The sequence below is a fragment of the Heloderma suspectum genome, chromosome 1 (assembly GCF_057233095.1).
Source record: "Heloderma suspectum isolate Gila_16-S chromosome 1, 16-S_ref, whole genome shotgun sequence".
Taxonomy (NCBI): Eukaryota; Metazoa; Chordata; class Lepidosauria; order Squamata; family Helodermatidae; genus Heloderma; species Heloderma suspectum.
This window is the reverse complement of record NC_139458.1, coordinates 122,503,780-122,527,153: the sequence shown is the minus strand read 5'-3', so window position 1 is coordinate 122,527,153 and position 23,374 is coordinate 122,503,780. Positions and strand designations below refer to the sequence as shown.

The 23,374-nt window shown below is 41.8% G+C and overlaps 2 protein-coding genes across 3 annotated transcripts in view; one reads left to right on the top strand and one right to left on the bottom strand.

Moving 5' to 3' along the window:
* Positions 1–23,374, bottom strand: part of CARS1 (cysteinyl-tRNA synthetase 1) — a 61,221-nt gene that overhangs the window by 20,216 nt on the left and 17,631 nt on the right. For both annotated transcript variants that reach the window (XM_084855526.1, XM_084855533.1), the window contains 13 exons: positions 19,670–19,761; positions 19,332–19,420; positions 17,496–17,592; positions 16,977–17,075; positions 14,741–14,890; positions 13,832–13,972; positions 13,092–13,180; positions 12,354–12,475; positions 12,141–12,253; positions 10,260–10,388; positions 6,908–7,037; positions 6,576–6,679; positions 2,967–3,064 (listed from right to left, as the gene is read on the bottom strand). In XM_084855526.1, the coding sequence (XP_084711652.1) occupies positions 2,967–3,064; positions 6,576–6,679; positions 6,908–7,037; positions 10,260–10,388; positions 12,141–12,253; positions 12,354–12,475; positions 13,092–13,180; positions 13,832–13,972; positions 14,741–14,890; positions 16,977–17,075; positions 17,496–17,592; positions 19,332–19,420; positions 19,670–19,761 (1,453 nt within the window). The remainder of the gene's footprint in view (positions 1–2,966; positions 3,065–6,575; positions 6,680–6,907; positions 7,038–10,259; positions 10,389–12,140; positions 12,254–12,353; positions 12,476–13,091; positions 13,181–13,831; positions 13,973–14,740; positions 14,891–16,976; positions 17,076–17,495; positions 17,593–19,331; positions 19,421–19,669; positions 19,762–23,374) is intronic.
* On the top strand, positions 805–21,275 carry LOC146357787 (uncharacterized). Its single transcript, XM_084855545.1, has 4 exons — positions 805–879; positions 8,924–9,049; positions 10,173–10,231; positions 19,963–21,275. Exons 1-4 carry the CDS (start codon positions 858–860, stop codon positions 20,131–20,133), a joined length of 378 nt encoding a protein of 125 aa, XP_084711671.1. The 5' UTR covers positions 805–857; the 3' UTR covers positions 20,134–21,275.

Below are 23,374 nucleotides of genomic sequence, written 5' to 3'. Positions count from 1 at the left end.
AATAAATGAAAAAAGCACTTAAGTGCCATGGCTCAATGATTCAAGGCAGACTTTACAGCAGAGGTGAGCAACCTGTGGCCCTCAGCTTAATTCCATGTAGCCCTCAGCCTAATTTGAAAAGCCCTCAGTTAAGTATTCTCTCCCTTCCCAAGCAGCCCACAGCATCAGAAGTAAGAGAGAGAAAAGAAGATGACAGAATGAGAAAAGGGCTGATCCACCCACTTTTGGCTCTTGCCCTGTCCACTGCTGGCTTCGGTCCCACTCACTGCCAACATACAGCCAATGACAGATTGCCCACAAGAGAATGTGGCCCTTGAGAGAAAAAAGGTTACCACCCCTACTTTGTGCATAAAAGGTCTAAATTTAATCCCTGGCACCATCAAATAAAAGGATCTCAGCAATGCATAGCTGAGCATAAAAATTATGGGAATGGAAAGCTGAACTGCATCTTATTTAACTGTAAAGGGAGTCATTGTGCTCTGAGGGCAGGGGGAAAGCAAAGGAGAAACAGGAACACTGAATAAATTGTCTCCTTTTCTTTCCAGTGTTCTTTTTTGCTTCCAAGTTGCTCCTCTCAGGTTCTTCAAGTCAGGGTGTCCTGTTCTGGTTCCGAGGAGCCTCTGAGGCATGGTGGGGCAACAGCAGACAGGCAGTCCAGACCTCACAGCACCAAAGAAACCTCTGGAACCAGGCTGAAGCTTTTTATCCCTTGACATTCAGAACTCCTCCCCAGACTCTGCCCCCTCCTTGAAATGTGGAGGGCCTTAAACAGTAGACCTCTGGCATGGAGCCTAGCATTCCTTTGTCTCTCAAAGAGCTCATGCCGGGTGCACTGCATGCACTAGCACACTGGCTCCATGGATTGTGAGGCCCTTGGCGGTGAGTATGCTGGTCCCTTGCTGGCTCCTGCAATCTGGGCTGGGCTCAGGGATCTCTGGTTCCATGGTGGTGCTCAGGCCCATGCCTTCTCTGGCGGCACCACTGGACTCCGGGGTCATGACACTGGTGTTTCATTGTATTAATAGTTTTATACAGTTCCCAGCTAGAATTAAAGCAACACTGGTAATACTATACCAGTAAAAGTTGCCATCCTTTGGTTTAGCCAGCTCAGGACATCTCTTTTAGAAGGGTGCGAGGCAAAGAAAGAATCTATGGTAAAGAGCAAAAGACTCAGCATCTATGCAAAAAACTACCACACCAGAAGTTTATCTTGCTGTTTAAATTTGCTTATATTTATGTGAAAGAATAGGAATCTTTTCGCAACAGCTAGGCATTCAAGAAGTCAATACCCTAGTAGAGCTCTCCCTTGTAATTCAAATAACTTCCATCCACCTTGGTTCTCCACATAATTGCTTTTGTGTTACTGTTTTTTGCCCAACGGAGAAACAGAGTGGGTGGTCTTCTCTATCAAATGGTACAGAAAGGCTTTATAATAACAGCAACAGCTTGTTTGTTTCAATTTGAATCCCTTATTTGTACAAAGAGCATGATTTCTTACTAGACTTCAGCATACAAGGGCTGCAGGTTTAATTTCTCTGGTTTTTCATGGTCTATGCTGAGAAAAGTTACAAATCCTGAAACCAGCTTTGGAGGGAGAAGAAAACAATCCAGGAACAACTTGTTAAACAACAGAAGGATAAGAGATATGAAAAGCATTAGGGAGTAAAGCATGAATCAAACAGAAAAAGGGAGGAAAATGTTATCAGAATAGGAAAGCACAAGAAAAGAAAGTCTGTAAAAAAAATCAAGATAATTGGCATTGAAGGTACTGAAAAACATTTTAGATAACATTCTACAAGGAAAGGTGAGAGCAGTTTTGCAGTCCTGACCAAACCTGTGAATGTAGCACTCTTCTGACTCCTCAAGTGAATTACAAAACATTCTGGAAGACTTAAACAGTTCAGACTTAATGCTAAACCATGGGGTGAAATCCAACATACGTCCTATTTAGAGTAGACCCATTGCAATGAATGGGGCTTAAGTTAATCATGACTAACTTAAGTCCCATTCATTGCAATGGGTCTACTCTAAATAGGACGTATGTTGGATTTCACCCCATGGTTTAGCATTAGGAGAACAAGTTGCAGTGAGCCTTGGGCCCACATGCTCCCCTCCCACAGCATAGCCACAAGGAGATTGGAGGTGTCTCCTTTAAATTAACAGCAGTTTAGTGTGGTGTCTGAACTGTAAATCATGGTTAATCTTAACTATGGTTAGTGAAAACAAGATAACTTGATAAACTATGAAGTCAACATGGCCAATAGTCAGGGATGATGGAAGTTGTAAGGCCCCAGATTCCCCACCCCTGTCATAGTCCCTCCTAGTCCCTCAACACTTCTATGGGTATCCTTCCTTTGATTCTCGTAGAGTTTACCATTTCAGAGGATTGAACACAAGATGTTTGAAGTTGGCATTCAAATTGAAAGGCCAGAGACAATCTTGCTTACTCAGGTTATATCACTCTCTTTAAAGCCTTCTGACAAGATATCAAACCTGATATATTTGTTCCATTTATGGATCTTATGTATGGGGGTTGCTTTATATTTTTCTGTCTTTTTAGTTCATTGTGAACTATTATTTGACATTTTGGATATCAACAGGGGAAGAAAAACAGGACATCAATTTTGTAAGAAATAAAATGACTAAATAATATAGCAGAAAATTTGAGGATGTAGGGCAAGTAAAAATAAACTGGAGAATAAACCAGTGTCAAGCCCCACCTACACAGAAGAGTGAAAATGGTCAGAAAGCACATGAAAATGCCTTGCATCAGCCGCCTGTTTGTTATATGAATTAGCAAGTAATTGAGATTCAAGGGGAAAGTGTTGTAGAAATACAACACCATCAGGAACATGTTTGCACCAAAGGGAAATGCCAGTTTGAAAAATGGGATCCATTGCCATGAATATACAAGTGTCTATTCATGAAGAAAGGGGGAAAACAAACAAAACTGCTTTCTCACTCACCTTTTATTCAGCTCTATTTCCTGGTTTTCCCATTTTTCAAACTGGCCTGTCACATCAGCAGGAGCCCGAAGGATGTCCTTCACATTTAAAAAGAACTCCTATAAGGGGGAGGGAGAGAGCCCACAATCTGAAGTCTTCCTGTAGCAAAGTATACTGACCAGTTAGCTAATTCAGTACTCATATCAGACTCGCTTTCAACTAAGAACAGGATCTACCCACTATCTGCTAAGAAAAGTGTGTTTATTACCAGCATTCAAGTGGCTTTTTGTCTAAGCAGTGATTTAGCATAACACGATACAAGACCTTAACAAAAATGCTACTGATGTTTGCAGTTAACCAAATCAAGTCTTTCTTGCAAGTTTCAAAAATAAAATAGGAAAATTATGATCTGCAACTGTTATATATTCTACCTCCCCACCCCACCCTTGCCCATTTGAATTGTGCACTGCAGTCTGAACTATAACCTTTAGGTTCATCTTTCCAAGACACAAACCTTTTATTTAACATCTGCCTATTGATGGGTTTGCTATGGACTATTTCTAGATTAAAAATGACAACCCTGGGCAAATACAGGATATATTGAACTTATTGCACCAACCCAGCTTGATACAGATTGAGTTGTTTTGAGCAAATGGGGGAATGAGCAAGTTGGTGGCTGAACAAGGAAGCTTTTTAAACAGACTTCCCCAAACTGGTGCCCTCCAGATGTGTTGGGCTACAACTCCCATCACCCACAGCCATCATGGCCACTGGGGTGATGGGAGTTGCAGTCAAACACATCTGGAGGGTGTCAGGTTTGGGAAGGCCATTTAAACATTATCTGAAAGGCCTTGACTTGGGAGCCAGTTCTAACAAGAGATTAGTAAAACAACAGGTCAAGCTGTTAACCCTGGCCCTGAAATATCTTTTGAGCTATTTTTCCTGATGAGATGAACAATTTATTACACAAAGAACTTCATATCATCACTAATTACTGCTGGTCATACAGAAACTGTATAGTAATGGAAAGCTGTAGGTCCACCTACGTATATTAGATTCATGTATTTGGGATCAATGTTTTTGGGAAAGCTTAACACATCAAATAAAGTTGTCAAAAGGCTCAGGTAAGCCAGATAAGTTTCAAGTTAAAATGTATTCATTGACTGTGTTTGTGAATGGAGACTTCTGTTATACATCCTTCTTTCCTATGTAGCAGAGGTGGGGAACCTGTGGCCCTCCAGATATTGCTGGACACCAATTCCCATTAGCTCCAGCCAGCATGGCCAATAGTTAGGGGTGATGGGAGCTCGACTGCAGGTTTCCCACCCCTGCTATATACAATGGCAATGTTTATGAACTTTCATAAAATTATTATGAAATGTAATTATTAATTACAAATGTTATTAATGTAAGTCCCTAAAAGTGTATCTATATTTGTTTGTATTTTGGAAACCTGTAAACCCTCTCTTATATTATTGTTCTTATTCTCTTTACCTTCTCCTTTGGGAATTGTGAAAATGTCAACGGGTTGGATCCAGAGTTCCTCTCAGTGGAATTATGCTCACAGGACACTCCTACTGGAGGAAAGGGGGAGCCAATTTTCGCCAATTCCTCCTTTCCCCTGTATCTCCTGAGAGCTTGCTCTGGAGGGTTGGGGCGCTGTCCAGAACAGTGGGAGAGGAGGCACAGGGGAAGGGGGAAGTCATCGAAAATCACCTCACCCATTCTGCCGGCAGGAGCCTCCACTGGATCTTAGGCCCTTCTGTGCATGGGGCACTCTGGAGCCAACCCAATTTTTAAAAAATCTCCTTAAACAAATTATTTGTAAGGTGTTACTAGATACTAGTATTTCACACCCCAAAGACAGGGTGTCTTTTTCAACAATCTCTGCTATTGGTATAGCACCTCGATGACTAATCTCTTCACATTTCTTCAGGGATTAGTGTGATAAATGGAAAGCTGTTCATGACAGGGTAAAGGTTATTTATGTTGAATAACAGGAGTGCCTTCCCTTTTACTGGTACTGTGGCACTTGTCATGGGCCGGCATTTGTACCTTGATCTATATAAACTGTTGGAAGGAGGGGAATGGGGAAGCCCAGCTCTGGTTTTCTAATGTTCTCTCATCCCCTGCAAATCAGTGGAGTGGCGAAATTGTCCAAACCACATTGGAAGCAACCTTTGATATCACATCCCTTGCAGTTGCACTGGTCACATTTGTTTCCAAGTCTGTTTCCCACCCCATTGCTTGAAAAGCTACAAAAGGATGCAACATTGTTTGGACCAGAGGCAATAGCAAGGCCCAAAAGTGTACTGCAGGTAATGCTGACTCTGCTGCTGTACCTCCAAGTCTCTGAAAAGCAATTTTTTTTACATAGCCTGAGGAAAGGAATTGCTAATATGAATGATGCACTAAGAAAGCAAGTTAGGGGACCTATTGCATTCTGGTTAGGCTTCTAAAGCTAGCACTTTGAGGAAAGCCTCTTCTCACGATGATACATTAGGGCAAGGAAGATACTAATCTGAACTAATCTTAGAGCGACAAGTTTTCAATCTGTACTAGGAACTTTGCCTGATAAAGGCAGGGTGATAAGGGTGTGTTAACAGAGTTCTTTCTTTTGTTCATTTCAATCAGCTGATAGCGTTATTCTTTGTTGCTTCAAAAATATTATGTTACTATTACATATCATTGACATGGTGTATTCAAATGTGCTGGTGTTCCTCTGCCTTTACTATGGCCCTACATAATTTCTGACCAGTGGAGGCTGGTGGCTCCTATTTCAGTGGGGAGGTGAATCTGCCCTGATTTTCAGCCAGAACTATAAAGGAGCTATTCAAGGTGCTGAACCCATTTGGGGGACAGAGTTCAGTACTTTGGATAACTCCTTTAGAGTTCTGACTAAAACCAAGAGCAGATTCATCACCCCACTGAAATAGGAACAACTGGCCTCCACTGTTTGTGACCTATCAGCCATGCATTTAGGTCTGCCAAATGCTTGACAACTCCACATGTTTGCAGTTCCAGGCAGGCAGTAAGCCAACTGGGCCCCTGGTTGACTACCATACATGGCTAGTGGGCTCTCTTTGGCTTAGTGGGACAAGCTGTGTAGGCCTGACTTAACATTCTGTGCCACAACCATTGCATGTAAAGGAAAGAACAGTCTGTCACATGACTTCTCAGGGCTACCAGAGACTGAAAAGAAGATCTGGGGAAAGAAAAAAGAGGCATCCACATGTTAGGCTGTCTCCTTTCCAGCCAGGAAATGGGGCGGGGGGAAGACGGCTCATTCCCTAAAATCTTATTTGCAGTGCTGAGTCTAGTTAGGCTGGATTTCAAATCCAGGTATTCTATGGTAAGATCTAAAATATTGTGCACTAGACTAGAATACAGTGGACTGATAGCAGTAGATATAGCAGTCCAACCTTTTGTTTTTGAAATTATGTATTTTCCACCATGACGCAAATTTAAAAACAAAACAAAAAAGTGTTTAATGTTGAAATATTATGTATGCAACCAATTTCATATGTAGAATACATATATAGCCAGCAGAAAAGAATACCTGGTAGTTTACCAGCATTATGTCCCAATATCTGTTCAGCGAAAAAACATGAGGAGGGGAAGTTAACTTACATTCATGAATTTCTCATACTGAATAGCAGACTCCATGGTGTTGTTTGAATAATCCAGTGTATCCTTCCAAGAGTGCATAAGAAATGCCAACCGTAATTGCCGAGCTGTTGAGAGTTAAAAAAAAAAAAAAATGGAAATGTGCAGCACAATATACGAGTGCTGCAAAACCCACAATGCCAATTACAAAATAAAATAAATAATCTTAACTGCAAACTCCTCAGTTTTTTAGATGTGAAGAAAATCAATTGTAACTTCTTCTGCCCATTTTTTAAAAATGAAATATTTTTAAAATATTTGACACTGCTTCTTTCCAAATAAAATAAAGGTCTTACCTGTATGTTTTTTAAGTGCATCTTTTATCGTAATAAAGTTTTTCAAAGATTTTGACATTTTACAACCAGCAATTGTCAAGTGCCCAGCATGCAGGAAATAGCGAACCCAGTGATCATTGTCGAAGTATGCCTACAAGATACATGGGAACGAACCAAGTCAGTTATAATATGAATACTCAATAGACTGCAGCAATATGAAGAGAGAGAAGCAACTTCTATTCCCCCATCACCACCTCTCTTAACTTTTGAACAGAGAAACCTGATCCCTAGCATAGTAGGAAGAGATGTCTACCATTACGCAAATTGGGATTACGGGCCCCTAAATTAGTATTTCCCAAAGTCTGGATTCCAGGTGAACTTTTTTTCTGGATGAAAATTGGAGACACGCTTCACTCGCTTCCTCAACAATTAAGACGCTAGAAACATGTTTTCTCAAGCAGCTCCCATGGGAAACAATGTCCTGACACCCTCCTTGCAACTTCAGAACAGCCCAGTTAGTCAGGCTTCTGCATCTGACCCTTCCACTTGCTCATTCTGTCAAGGCAAACTCAGGGATAGGACCATGCTTGGGTAAGGGTGTGTGTAGAGTATAGATCCATGCTGCATAGACCTGGGAAGCATGAAGTGGTGGATGAATCTAACACCCCGGCTTCATTTTTCAAGGCACACATCAGCTGCTCACTTCATGGCAGATGAGTGCAGCCCAACATGCCATCTGGGAATCAGCACTCTAAATGGCAGCAATGCTTTTCTTATCCTTGGCGGTTAAAAGCAGGGCTGCTGAACCTCTTTCAGCCCAAGGGCCAAACTCCACTCCCAAGAAGCTCTGGGGGCCCACATTCCAGTGGTGGATGGTGCTGAAGGCAAAAGGGGCAGGACCAAAATACCAGCATATTTTAGCTTAAAGCTTTTACTGCCAGCAACTAAGCCTTAGCAGAGGCATTTCAACCTTTTAGAGTGGGGGGAAAAACTATGCAAATCCAGGAAGCTGCCAACCGATCAGCAGTCCAAGGAAAGGGAGCAGGAAGAGGGCGTTGTCATCTGGGGAACCCAGGAAATCTGGACTGGGACCCTAGGCAGGCTGGATTTGGCATGTGGGCCTGAGGTTCAACACCACTGGGTAAAAGAATGAGAGTTTATGCTAAGTAAATTCAACTTTATTACGTGGACACAACTTTCAGTGAGCCACAAGAATACACCATTCAAGTTAGAAAACCAGCTTAAACATAACCACCCTGATTAGATTATCATAGGCAGGTATAGAAGCTCCAAAATACACACCAAGCTCTCATTTTCCCTGCCCACCTTCCCAAAACAAAGGGTTTCCTTATTCTCTTCATAGGAGGCGGTGGCAACACTGTATGCATGAAGGGAGGAGATGCTGTTTGCAAGTGAGAAGCACTTCGGACAATATGATAACCTAAATTGAGGGATACTGATTCACTTTCTCACCTCTATGTAGGTGAGACCTGGAACAAGTCTCAGGCGTTTCATGCTTCCTTCCCTCACGCCACCCCATCATACACAGAAGTGAATGCCCAATTTAAAAATTTTGTGTTTAATTGAAAGCAGGATCCAAAGCCAGCTGAGACTTCCCATCCCAATAAGCATGGGATCCCTTGGTCCAGAGATGTAGTAAGAGGAACACAAGAAGAGATCAGGCCCACTCAAGTGGGAAAGTATTACCAAATGGGCCCTGAGAAATTTCTAAATGCATTCCTTTTACCGCTAAAACTAAGCATTTTCAAGTCAAATCTTTGAGGGAAACCACTGTCTACATTACAGCTATATTACTGAGAATGCCTGGGAGGCTGTAAGCTTCTTGATATGGAATATAAGTAACTCTCAGACTATTTTCTGATTCAGACATTTCCTAAAGATTAGTGGAATGGCAAACTTTCTATACCCATTTAAGCCTGTCGTCTTAGTACATGAATGCTGATTCAAATGATACACTATGATTTACGCTTGAAACCAGAATCAGACACTCATTTCAATCCGTGTTTTCTAATTCAGTTTTAGATAGAAAGCACAAACAAACTGTAGGACTGGATCCAGATTTACACTGGACTGACTGCGCTGATGGAAGTGAACTTCTCTGCTCCCTACTTCCAATATCCAGCCTCCTGAAAATGCTACACAGTGAGTCAGGAGACCCTGATGAATTGAATAAGCTGCGGTGTGGGTGGGTTGGAGGATCCCCAAAAATTGGGAGAAGGGACTTTCTGTGAGCGGAACCCTACCTCTCACAGAAGATTCCTGCCTCTTGTTGAAGGCAGATCCTGGACCCAACCCACAGTTTGCTGCTTTGTATGCAATTGCAAACAGTACTTTCCCTGAACTAGGAAGGGAATGAGGAATGTACAAACAGGGAGGAAGAGTGCAAGGCCAGGACTTGGACCTGTCAGTCAAACAAACTAGGGAGGGAATCAGTGTGTAGGGGTGTGAGTGCTAGGCTCAGGCCCAATGCCAAAACATGTTTGGCCATTACTTCCAAACCATTCCGACAGGCACAGTTAAGGAAGCCTAACTCAGGTTTGACATGATGCCTGAATTGACAAACCATAGCTTGCAATCAACCAGCAAATCAGAATCAGAGACAAGGGTTTGAAGTGAGTTTGCACTTCAGTTTGCATTTGTTGTGATGTCTGAACTGACAAACCATAGTTATGGCCATTGCTTTGCCTCCAGAGATCCCTGTACCAGAGAAATAGGAGTGCTAAGCAAACGGAAACAAAAGCAGAAAGCAGTTCTAAACTATGGTTTGCATGTGCGTTTGGAAGCTCAAATCATGGTTCTAAACTAGAGTTCCTACTTGCATGTAAAGGGTCTAAACTATGGTTAGTGCAAACCATGTTTTGGTGTGAATTGTGTCACAATTTTAAATGAAAATCACAAAGAGGAGAAACAGTTCTCAGGATGCAAGACAGAATTTATGGCTTCTTATAAATTCTATCTTGCATCCTGAGAATTTTTTCTCTTCTTTGTGATCTAATTTGGATGCTCACCTCCTTCTGTTTTCTCACAATTTTAAATGAAAAATAAAATAGAAACACATGGCCTTAAAAAGCCTTAGTGTTAGTAATCAAAAATAGATTAAGATAAAATCTGCTGTAAAATTGCTTAAAGTTAAGTGGCAGCAACAACAGAATTGCTTTTATTTTCAGTCTGAGGATTTGTACATTTAGTGACAGTTTCTCCTTTAAAAGCCAATGTGTTGAACTACTTAATTAAATTAATTCTTCTCTCCTCTTTTAAATGTTAGAGACATTTCTGCAACTCACAGCCAAGAGAACTGGACAACTCTCTGGTTGGAATTACATGGTAAGAATTAGAACATGGTATCCTCTACCTCAGACTGTGCCAACTCATTGTCATGGTGAGGGAACCGAAGATCAAAGCCTCCTCCATGAATGTCCATAGACTCTCCGAAAACGGATCCAGCCATTGCAGAACATTCAATATGCCATCCCGGACGGCCCTATTTAGAAATGAGATAGATTATCAATGATGTTAATTAATGTTCTCCACTATTTAATAATCTAGGTTAACATTTGCTATGAACTTGAATAGGTTTTAATAGCAGAGGTACATTCTTGAAAGCAGAATTTCTATCTTATTGCCTGAACTTAAATCTGCATGCTCTGGGCAGTATCCTATACTGTTGTTGCACCTCCACTAGTTCTGTTGCGCCAGTAGGACCCACCACTAGTGCAACAGGAACTAGTGCTTCCTAAAGCAACCCTGGAAATGAGCAGAAACACTCATTTCCAGAACAGGACAGTTCAGCAGAACTCCTTTCTGAGACCTTTGCTAATCTGCCCCGTTCCAGAAAGAAGTGTTTCCACTAATTTCCCATTGTTTCAGGAACCACTCACTTCCTGTTGCTCTGGTGGCAGGTCCCGCTGTCACATGGGCAGCATAGGATACTGTCCTCTGTTGTTGGGAATATTTCAGACTGGGTGCAAGACTTAACTCTCCATAGCCTGGCTTGACAGGATCAAGACTGCTCAAAACATATTTAATTAAAAGCAACACCCTCAAGTGACTGAAGGAATATCAACAAATGACAACATTCATGACAAAATTTTGAAAGTGCCAAACAGGATAGTACAGATTTTTAGAAAATCATCACTACAGGAAATTAAGTTTGTAAAAATAATTTTTTTTGTATTACTTTCAAAGTAATCTATTACATTCTCTCTTAGGTTTCCATATCACAGGGTTTATCTCCCCAAGAAAATGGGCTCCTAAAAATGGCCAAATTTATCCAGAGGCTCTTGATAAAACCATGTGCATGCGTATGTGTGTGCATGTGAGAGTGAGTGAGTGAAATATTTTAAAACATTTTAACTGAAACCATGCTATGTACTCAGATATATCTGAGCAATTAAAGTAAATACAAGATGGAGGCGTTACTTAGCACTGGGTAAACCCTCAGCTGTAATATGTTTTGGTATAGATGCCGCATTTTAAGACAGTCTCTTTGTCAGTATGAGGAGGGCACAATTATGAAACACTGCTAGAAGCGAGAATTAACAGAGCCACTCAGGCAAGGCTTATCTGAAACCAAGCAGAAAAAGTGTGGCTATTTAACAACAACAAAAAAGCCCTGACTATAAAAATTACTGGGTCACAGAACAAAAAACAGACCAAGAAAACATATTCCAGTGACAATTTCTACAAGGAAATAATAGCAATCTTTGTCAAAGATTATTTAAATCTGAGAATCTAATCTGTGTCAATGACTGGATTAGGTGCACTGCATAACTGAGAATCAGGGAGGCCCCAAGCAACGATGCTCTGGCAGGCCATGCGTGTGATGCTAGCCTGCATCTTAAGATATGACTTGCGTTCCCACGACTTTAAAAGGTAATGGCAGGAACCGTCTTTAGACTGGACCATTTGTTATGAAATGTGTTTACTGCTAAGTCTATATGAATCATACATACACGAATAAAGTGCACCGTAATAGAGGCTTTGATCGAAAGATCCTGCTGCACAAGGAGAAAGTACTTTTGCTTGTGTGTAGGTTGGCATAGATTTCCCCATTCTGAGTCTGCAGCCCACCCTGCCTCCTAAAAACTGTTTCCAGAAGGTTGGGGACACTAGATTGGCTTCTCAGGGGATGCACATGACTGCAAATGAAGTAGAAAATCAACTCCCCCCTCCCTCCGGGGAGCAAAATTGTCTTCACATCACTGGATTGTTCAATCAAAGCCATTGTCCTTACTTTCCCCCAAGGAGAATCCCAGGAAGGCTCTCCTGGTTTGGAGGATTTCCACAAAGCAAAGTCATTTGGAGAATGCTTTTCACTTAAACGATCTGCTGAGATACTGAGGTCACCTGTGAAGAACAAGAGGGAAAACATTTGGAACACTCAGAAAGCTTTTCTAAATTGTCTTTGTAAGTTCACTGGAAAATCCCTGATGGATGGTTAAATTACCTTCACCCTCCTGAAGTGCTTTCTGATCTCCTACAGCTTCAGGAACTAACTTAGCATAGGAGTGTTTCTCAGATGCATCAAATTTCATTGTATCAAAATAGACGGATCCATTGGACACATAACTGGAAGACAGACACACAATTTTACCAAGAGGTTGAGTAGCATTAAAACAGAGTCTCAAAAATGTTACTACATATATACTACTGGCATATAAAGACCAGGTTCTGTCACTGTTTCCCATGCTGAGTGTCTAGTACAGGGGTGAACAACTAATCAGGCACATGCTGTTGTTGGCCACCCCCAGGGCAGCCCGCGGAGCCATAGGGACCCTGCACAGAGTTTCCTTTGTTACTGCTAGCAAGGGAAAACCTTCAGTTTCCCTTGCCAGCACTAGCACTATCTAGGGAAACCCTTCCCTTATCTCTGATCTCTCCTCAGAGAAAGCCCTATCTGAGACAGGGGCGAAGAGTGTCTGGGTGTGTGCGTCTGTGTGTGGGGAGGGCAACATGAATGAGTGTGTGTACGTGTGCATGCCTGAGTGTGTGAATGAGTGTGTCTGCTGGGCACCTCGGCAGACACCCAATACAGCCCTCAGAATGGCAGCTGGCATAGACCACCTACCCAGCTCCCCCCCACCCCACCCCACACGCACACACCAGTGAGAACTGGGACTCCCTGCTAAGTAAGGAATCAGCGACTACATAAATCAAAGGAAAATTAAGGCCATTTTATACTCACCCATATCCATTATCTACAATCCTTAGAACAAAGTCCACAATTTCTGGTACATATTCACTAACACGAGTTAAGACATCTGGAGGTAATACCTAGAAATAAACAAACTATAGATATGTTCTACTCCATAACACCTGTTGTGACGGTCTCTCACAACATCTTTTTTCCCCACAGTTACGATCCTCTGTTTTCATATTAACAAGTAAGCTTGGAGAAAAACTAACTGGAACTTGCTGAAGAGAACATAAAGAGGCAGGCAAAAATTGAACCCAGAAGCCCAACATTGGCTCTAATTAATGAAATCAAGAGTGTATTAGCAGTTTCCAGGAGCTAAAGGTGGAATGTAATCTTTAATTATAATGGGAGCCACCACTGAGCCCATCAGGGTCCGTTAGAATGGGAGCCATCATTGCTTGAGCTCTTGATGAAAGGGAACTTGATGTGTGTATTGCCGTACTTCCGATTTTCAAGGTAAGAATAGCAACTTCCCACTATTTAAGCATCTTGAAACACAGTGATAGGGAGAGAACTAGTCAGATTGCCAACAGAAAGTGTCAGTCTTAATAGACGCTGAATCATTATGTGTCAAGATGTTTTAGTAAAACCATGGCTTGAAGCCCTGAACTAGCTTCATATGACATTTTAAAGGCCTTCCAAGGCAAGTAAATCTATAACAGGTAGGCACAAACTATACTAAGTTTCCCTGTGTTTTCACATTTTGCTGAACCAACATGCCTACTTACATTGAGAGCTGCCATATCTTTATGATATTCCTCTTCCCAGAATTTGGGAAGCTTGGAAAATATAGAGTTGTCAGTCACCTGACTGCCCAACTTAGTGTCCAGCCACTCGGAGAGTATATCTTTTGCTTCTTGCAACAATACCTGGAGAATAAATAACATAACACATAATTGTCTGTCACAGTGCATAATTCTTCATGATCAAGTCTAGATTGCATTTGAAGAAATCCATGATATCAATTTATCTGGGCCAGGATTCACAGACACTTGGCACACACGCAAAGCTAAGTTTTTCTTCTAGCAACAGCCCCTTGCACTTCACGGAAAGTCACTTCCATGGGTCCATTGAATTTGGGGATAATTTGAAGGGGAACCAGTGGCTGAAGTAAGAAGGGTGTGGCTGAAAAGATCCCATGAGTGTGTGGAAGACTGCAAGTGGCCCTTTGGGTCTAGGCCCTGAGCACTAACATATATATAAGTAATTATGGACTTCATGCAACATTATACAAGCATTCACCTACACAATGGGACGTCCTCTCCTCCCCCCGCACTCCCCCATGTGTGCCCCAAATCTGCTCTGAAGGGTCCCCCAACCCTCTGGAGCAAATCTGGGAGGCATATGGGAAGAAGAGAAATCAGTTCCACCAGCAGTGTCCATTCTGCTGGCAGATGGACACCATTAGATACAACCCTCCCAATTTCATAGATTTAAGTAGCTTCAAGAAAATAAGGGTGACCCTAAAGGTGAACATAGTGTGATGAAATCTCCCCCTAAAAGATAAAGTGGATCTCAAAGACATTGGTTTTGACTTGTGGAGGTATCTCAGTTCTCTCAGCCATGTTATTTTTAGTAAATAATGTATTTCAGAAAATAGCATCAAGTCTACAAACTGAAATCCATGCAGCACAAACCTCGGCATGTCTGTTGATTTCCCCTTCTGAGAATTTCTTTTGCAGTGCATTTTTTAGAGGTTCCACAGCAGCCTTCACTGCATTCTGAATCCTTTCTAGCATCTGCTTCTTATCAGGGTCAGTGGCTTCTTGTAGTTTAACCGAAAAGGGCTGATATAAGAAACGTGAATTTAATATATATATATATATATATATATATATATAACCACATGAAAGTTTTGACAAGGTAACAAGCCAGCATCGCCACATAAAATGACAGCCATCTAATCAAATATTCCTTAAAAGCCTCGTACTTTTCATTTATGGCAAAATTCCCAGTACCAAGGGTCTAGGGGGTAGGTTTTTAAATTAACATTAAAAATTAAATTAAATTAAATTAAAAGCACTCATGTTCTAGGTAGAGCATTTTGAATTTTCAGTGGGCATTCTCAGTGAGGTTCCATTTGCTTCTTGCAAATGGAAGGGCTCCTCTCCTCTGCAGAAGGCTTCTGATCCAGTGAAGGAATTCTGCTAGTGGAAGAGGGGAGGAGGAGCCCATTTTTGTTGATTCCCTCCTTCCTCTGTTGCCCTTATTCCTTCTGAAAATCTGTTCTGGTGGGTTGGGAGGTGGCACTGGTAGCTCCAGCAGGAGGGGGAAATTGTAAAAATCACCTCCCTTTCCTGGCAGTGGTAGCATTTTTATGTATATCTCCCTAGAATCCATTTCTGGATGAAGGCGCAGCTTATACATTTTTAAAATAAAGAAAGAAACAATAATAAACTCCACTCAGGGGATGCTACCACCAGCGGAAGAAAACTCTAGGATCCAATGCACTGGATATTATAGACAGGGATATTTCCCTTCCAAACACTCCCACATTTCCTTTCTAAACAAACACAACAAATCCTACACCAGGAAAAATTCACAGTCCTTCTCCCAGAATTCGTACATCTTTATTTATCCAATTAAATTCCAAAAATGAATTTTTCAGGAGAATTCGGAGTTTTGTTGGCAATTATCAGGGTAACAGAAGGCAGCAGAAGATTTATGTTCAACTGCCAATAGGGGGAAGCTAGCAGCAAACAGGGGACTCAGGAAATGTGACAGGCAAAGGGCACTAAAGCCCTACATCTTGGACAGTGGAAGCTCTCTCCAAACAGGTTTATGAGCTATTGGCAGGCACTACACAGATGTCCAGCTCCGTGGGAGGATTATGATGTGAATTCAGGGAATGCCAAGGAACTGAGGTTAACTCTGGCAAGGGGAGGAAGCCCAGATGGTGGAGCCAGTAATCATTATACACATCCTCAAATAGGATATTGTAGAGCTGGAAAAGGTGCAGAAACGAGCAACCAAAATGATCAAGGGGCTGAAGCAACTCCCCTATGAGGAAAGGTTACAAGGTTTGGGGCTTTTTAGGTCAGAAGAAAGCGGAATAAGGGAGGGACATGATAGAGGTGTATGAAGTTATGCTTAGTTTGGAGAAAGGGGATAGGGAGACATTTTTCTCCTTCTCATATAATATTAGAACCTGGGGTCATCCAATGAAAGCGAATGGTGGGAAATTCAGGACAGAGAAAAGGAAGTGCTTCTTCACACGGTACATAGCTAAAGTGCATAAAGTGGAATTTGCTACAAGACGTACGATGGAGACCAACTTGGATGGCTTCAAAGGGGACTAGACAAAGTCACAAAGGATAGGGCTAGCAATGACTACTAGTCTTGATGGTTATATGCTACCGCCAGTATCAGAGGCAGTATGCTTATGTATACCAGTTGCCAGGAACACGAGCCAGATGGTGCTATTGCCCTCATGCCTTGTTTATGGGCTTCCTGTGGGTGTCTAGCTGGCCACTGTGGGAACAGAATGGTTGACTAGACAGGCCTTTAGTATGATACAGCAGGTTTTTCTTATCTTCTTATAGTATGCAAGATTTTTGTTGCCTCCAGCAGTGGCACATCTGGGAACAAGCAAGTCTTAACAGCCTCATAATTCTCTGATGATTTCAGCCCTGTTAAGGTCTGACAGTGGCAGCTCCTGTCAAAGGGCTTGAGTGTGCCCTATGGCAGGAGAGAGACTGAAGAGAGGGCAGGAAGAAGAAAAATGGAATGAGGTGGGATAAGCAGCTAGCTAATGAGGATTCCTATTCTGACCCTACAATTTGTAAAGGGAGTCAAGGCAAGAAGACACCTAGGATAGTGACCTCCTCGCTGCATAAGTCCAGAAGTAGGAATGAGAGCAGGCAATGAGTTTACCTCAGAGGCAGTATGGACATCTTCCAGTAGCTGTGCTGCTGATGGCTTCTTCTCTGTGTATTGTTCAAAGAGATAATTTTGCCTTGCTCTTTTTATGATCTACAATACAAAGTAGACCATTATTATTTTTTGAGAAACACACATTTATAATTTGAAGATGAAAATCAGTACTGTTAATCTTGAAAAAAATCTCTAAGTTCAAAAAGATACAAGAACTGAAAGTAAGTTGAAGTCCATGTAACCACATCTGTTCATATTCTTCTGGTTCTCTTGCCCCTGTTTTTCTCCCCTCCCACCATTATCTCCCATGTTGGCTTCTTTGGAAAATGAGATTGTAAGCTTCTTGGGGCAGAGATCTGTCTTTCTGTTTATGTTACTCTGTAAAGCAGCCATGTACATTGACTGTGCTATATAAATTAAGAACTAATTAACCTGATGAGACAGCCTTTCTTATCGGTGGAACATTTTAAAATACAACTCATTCAAGAAGTTAATCAATTTACAGCATTTTAAACTTACCTTGTCATCTATATTTGTAATATTCATACAGTAGAAGACTTCGTATTTGAAATAGTCTTTCAAAACTCTCCTCAGGATATCGAATGAAATATATGATCTAAAATAATTCAAAGGCAAGTTAGTTTTGGATAGCAGAAACTTCAAGTGCACTTACAAGCACTACATATGTTCATGAAGCATACAGTGTAATATATTTTGACTCTAGAAAACTCATAGGTGAAGGGTTTTCCTGGTAGGAGGGAGCAATCCTATGGCCCCTATACAGTGTCTGAAGGGCCACAGGATATTTTGGGTTCCCACCTCCAACATCAGAGACAGCACTCCCACCTTGGAGCTGAGAATCAGAGCTCCGACCCCCCTCCCCCTCGCAGCCAGCATGGAAAGAACTGCTTTGGCTGCCTCTCCAAGGTTGGAACACAAACTCGGAGAGGGGCAAAAGGGGGCGTTCTGGTAGATGGGGAGAGGAGGAGACTGGAGAGGCCACGCTAGGAGCTATTCTTAGGCCTCTCCCACCTCCTTCCCTCCCCCTCCAAAACACATTCGTTAGATGGGCAAAAAAGCCCTGCATATCATGCTTGTAAGCCTCCAGGTTTGGGGGTTTACAAGCACCAAGGGCACAACCCATAGGATTACACCCTGAATCAGTTTTTCACTCCACACAAAATGAATATGTGTCAGGGGAAGGCAACCCAAAGCCTGTGAACTGTATGACAGGCACATTATGAGCAACCTTTAACCCTCAATTATCTTGTTACCCACAAAGATAACTTCAAACAAATCATTAGGAGGTTCTTTTTATATTATGTCAAAGCCATGTCATTATCTGAAAAGGTTGCATAGTGGTTTTAAACATCCAAGATAAGAGGCACAAAGGTTCCTGGCTACCCACATCAGACTGAAAACCCAGCTAGTGTAATGAGTCTGACCATATTTCTTAACCTGTAAGTAATCCATTTTTTAAAATAAAATACTGTGTATCATAAAATGGTAAAAATACATGAGGTTTATATGAGGAACCTCTAACTGGAAAGGACCAAACTAGATGTGATCAAAGAGATGCAGGATCAGGATCTCTGGGGGTTAATTATTATGGGAGCTGCAGGGGATTAAATCAGGACTGCTGCATTGGGGAAGGGGAGGTTTAGACCATACTGGGATGCAACCAGTGTTAGTCATACTTAGAGCAGACCCACTGAAATGAATGAGACTTATGTTAGACTAACACTGGATACAGCCTATGGGTCCCTCAGCATTTTCCACCATACGTCAAATAGTAGCTTCAGAGGCCATTTTAATGGGGGAAATGGCACAGGAGAAATGAGCTAAAATCCCCCAAACCCAGGACCATGGTCCTGATCAGGGGGTGCCTTATACATATATAGTACTCACACAACTGCTACATGTGTATAATGGGATAGATCCTGCTCATAAATGTCTTCTATAATGCCTAGTTGTGCCCTAAGATACTACCAATTTAAAGACACTATGCAACACAGCATTGACTCAGTTTAGCATACTCAAAGTTAGAAAAATAACATCATCATTGAAGAGCTTCATGTCCACTAGCTACAGCCCAATATCCTGCTTGTGTAAGATGCATTCAATAATGCTGATTGCACACTGGACACACAAAATAGCCGCTCTCCAATTCACAGTACAGCATTAAGTGGTTCCAATATCCCTCACCCTACTGGAAAAGAATACTTCTTCTTACACTTTGGGTTCTTGAGAGGTTTAACAGAGATATCAATATAAATCTGACATAAATTCATTTTTGGCTTTGCTCTTCAACTACTAAAGCCACTTACTATTCAGATGCCACACACCACACTATACCTTGCATGTCCCATGTGGGAGGCATCATACACTGTTGGACCACAGCAATACCACTTCACCCTGTTGCCATTCTGGGGCTGAAACACATCCTTGGGAGGAAAAGAAGACAGCAGTTACAAGAAGCCAAGTATGTACAGGCCAGGTTTCATGAGAACAGCACCATGGCAACTGTGTGGTGCTTTTATTTTTAATCAGAGCGATGCTACTCACTACACAAAAGAAAGATAACAAAGAGGACTTTTCCAGGTACCACTGTCTCAAAATTATTTCCAAGCCTAGAGAATTGGAGGGGCCAGAACAGTTGGGAGAGCTTGTTATTAACAAATGCAAAGATTTACCTTATTGCGAGTTAGACTGTTGTACAAGCAGAGTTTGGGTCGGGTTGTTCCTTGGGGTGGAGACCAGTGAGGTTGAGTACGCTTGCTTTTACCTAGAAAGGATTTTAAAAATGAATATATGAATTTTCCATGAAAAAGTAAATCACCACTGTTACAGCAAATAAGCTAAGGAAGCCCCTGTTACATCATTAGTTATTTCAAAATGAATGTTGGAATATAGCCCATTTCAAAACAGCACTTGTTAAAGAATGCAGAGTACATAGTAGTGATGTTGATGTCATTTTTTTTTTCAGAGACTGGCAGCAACTCTGAGGTCACTGATCAGCGCAGCAGACACTCCAACCAGAACTCTAGTTTCAGTTAATAGTAGACAGAGCTTTCTAGACATTAAACACTTTCTTCCCAAAAATGGCTTACCCATGGAACTTCTGGGGGCTTTGAAAAGATCTCATCACCTTCACTGAAAGCAATTTCCTCTGCATTTGGGCAGAGGGAAAAGCTTTCCGATTCTTGTCACAAGCCATGAAGTTGGTTGACACAAACTGCAGGTGCCCAGAAAAAGAACACTGCATGAACAATGCAAACCAGTTCCACACGACCTCTTCCACATCAGTGTATATCCGCAATCCTATGCATGTTTACTCAGAAATAAGTTCCAGTGTATTCATTGGGGCTTATGCCCATGCAAGTGTCCACAGGATTCCAGACTTAATGAAACACTTTCCTAAGGTTTGCCCAAATCAGAACTTTGACTATTTGAAAGTCTCTTGACCTTCCATCTCTGGAAACAATTTCCAGAGGGGTAGTCATGTTAATCTGTTGTGGCAAAAATAAGGAAGAGCCTTGTGGCGCCTTAAAGACGAACAAATTTATTCTGTCCTAATCTTTTGTGGACTACAATGCACTTCATCAGATGAAACCATCTCTGGAAAGTACTATACTTCAAAAGGACAATTTCAGGAAGAAAACTAATTACATCAATATATTTGGGCAACATCCAACATCCAACATTGCGTAAGTGGACTTCTACTCGCACAATGGTACTTCCCTCCCTCTTCTCCCCCTGCACCCCCACCGTTGCATGTCCCCAAATCTGCTCTGGAGAGTCTCCCAGCCCTCCAAAGCAGATTTGAGATACTTGTGGGGGCTATAGGGGTGAAGGGGAATCCGTTCTGCCAGTGGTGACTGTCCAGTTCACAGATGGGCACCAATGGATTTCACCCCATATTTAGAGCAATGAAAGATTTGACACATTATGCTCTAATGATTCCCCTACGTGGCTGCATATTGTATGCAACCCCCTCACCCCAACCTGAGTCACACTGAAAGTGAGAGATATGGGAGTCCCATTTAAAGAACAAAAGAGGTGTGAAGAACCCTCCCTGTCCCACTACATAGTCAGGACTGCTGCCTCACGTCTAGCTACAGCTTAAATCTGTATAGGACTGGGAGTAAGTCCCATTGCAACACAGTAAGGCTCACTTCTGAGTAGACATGCATAGGATTGCACTGTTAACAACCCACAAGATGGAGCACTACCCATGAAATTCATGCTTTGAAGATGCCACAGCACTTTTGTCTTCTGAATCCCACATAGGCAGCACTTCTGTTTAGCAAAACATCAACAGTTCAATGATTATTCAGAATAGAACACTTGAATAACCCATAGGTGAAGCATGTTTATTTTATTCATTTATTTTAGAAAAAATATATACTGCACTGCATTTTTTTTAAAATCCCAAACTGGCTCACAAAATAAAATCATAACATAATACAATAAAACCAATCCATACTACAATAAAATATATCACCATAAGAATATAAGAAGGGTCATCCTGGATCAGACCAAGGGTCCATCTAGTCCAGCATTCTGTTCACACAGTGGCCAACCAGTTGTCGACTGGGAACCCACAAGCAGGACATGGCTATAACAGCACCCTCCCGCCCATGTTCCCCAGTAACTGTGCACACTGATACTGGAGGTACTCCTGGTTATTCACAAAATAACCAGGAATAGCAGGCAATGCTAGCAGTCCAGAAAACGCCCAGACAGAGTTGTCAAAGGAGATCCAACAAGAACTCTAGAAGACTCCAAATAAGAGGCTCGGAGAAGAACTCATAAACCTCTTGTTGAGAGATCCTTCACCCCCTCCTATCCCACCCATCCATGCAGGCCTATCAAGAAGCACTGGAGGCAATCGTTTCAAATACTACTGCCAGAAAGAACAACAACAAAATCAGTGTAGACTTGTTCACTGTATTATCCAATAGGTCAAACATATCTTAAAATTAACGCTAGATATAACTAGTATGTCCCAGGTTATTTTTTATTAAATAAGCGTCTTTTATATTCTAGTTAATTGTTTAAAGGTATTTTTTATTGATTTCTTGATTTTTTAAAACTGCGCAATTCTGGAGAAGAAGAAACAAGCAAAAACAAACCATCTTGGCACAAAGGATGTGGTGGGAGGGAGCAGAAAAGGGAGGGAAGAGCTTCGGCTACATCCCTGCTTATTGGTATGGACAGAATGTTGGGGCATGTAGTGGCAATTTCCCCCAAGAGTGTGGGCAGTACACAGAAATTTCGCTTGTGCTTTACACCAGAAGTCCAGTGACTGGTGGTGTTAGAAGCCCTCCATCTGGAAGAGCCCATGGAAAAAAACTGCATTAGAAACTGAATTTCACAATACAGTGGAACATCCCTCCACTGATTTGCTGCAGACATGAAGGCATTGGAACAGCCATGCTGGATCAGACCAAGGGTCCACCTAGTCCAGCATTCTGTTTACACAGTGGCCAACCAGTCTCCCACTTAGTGCTGCCCCACCAAAAACAAGTTTTCTATAAATTTCAATGGCGGAATCTGTTTCACACCCACATCCTGTTGCATCCTCAGAGGTTCCCCCATGAATGAAGTGCAGAGGGAAGCTTGTATGTATAGAATCTCCATGTGTGTACTGGAGACCATGTGGGGTTCTAACTCACAATCAGGATTTTCTGATGCCAACGTTACATTCAATTTGGCTGGATGAAAATGGAGCGTTACAGTTTGAAGAGATATCTGTAATGCTATTTCTATTTACAACCCAAATGCAAGTCAGATCACTCAAACTATTATGTCCTTCAACCAGACCTTTTTATTTACTCAGGTCCTCCCAGATGGCAACTAGCTGGTTGTAACTGTTAGTTTTTACTGTCTCTTCTGGTTTGAATGCTGGTTTTTGTCACTGTTTCTGCCATCTTACATTTCTTGAGTTTTCAATAATTGTTCAGTTTTTATGATGGTTGTAAGCCACCCCGGGAGTTTGATCAGCTGAAAAGAGCATACACATTTAATAAATACATAAAAACCAACAGCAGAGTTCTTTCTGTTATATTTTCTCCCACTACCCACCAGAAATTATATACCAGATTCAAATTAGAATTTATCCAAAATAAACTTGTAATCTTAGGAAGCTGTTTTATCAGACCATTGGTCCATCTAGTCAGTCTTGTTTACTGTGACTGGCAGCAGCTCTCCAGGGTTCCAGACAAGAGTCTTTCACAGTCCTACCTGGAGACGCTTGGACTGACCCTGGGACAGCCGGCATGCAAAGTGTGTGCTCTAACGCTAAGCTACAGCCTCTTCCCTAAAAACAAGAAAAGTCCAGCTAGTGCATTTTCTAGTTTTATGGATACACAGTTGATATAACCAAAAGGGGCTTT

What these genes read in the sequence shown, in the direction of transcription:
- LOC146357787 (XM_084855545.1), top strand. Translation starts at nt 858, where the DNA reads ATGGATTGTGAGGCCCTTGGCG. An exon ending in CCTCCTGAAAATGCTACACA is followed by an intron (nt 9,050 to 10,172) that starts GTGAGTCAGGAG and finishes TTTAAATGTTAG; the next exon opens with AGACATTTCTGCAACTCACA. An exon ending in TCTCTGGTTGGAATTACATG is followed by an intron (nt 10,232 to 19,962) that starts GTAAGAATTAGA and finishes TTTTTTTTTCAG; the next exon opens with AGACTGGCAGCAACTCTGAG.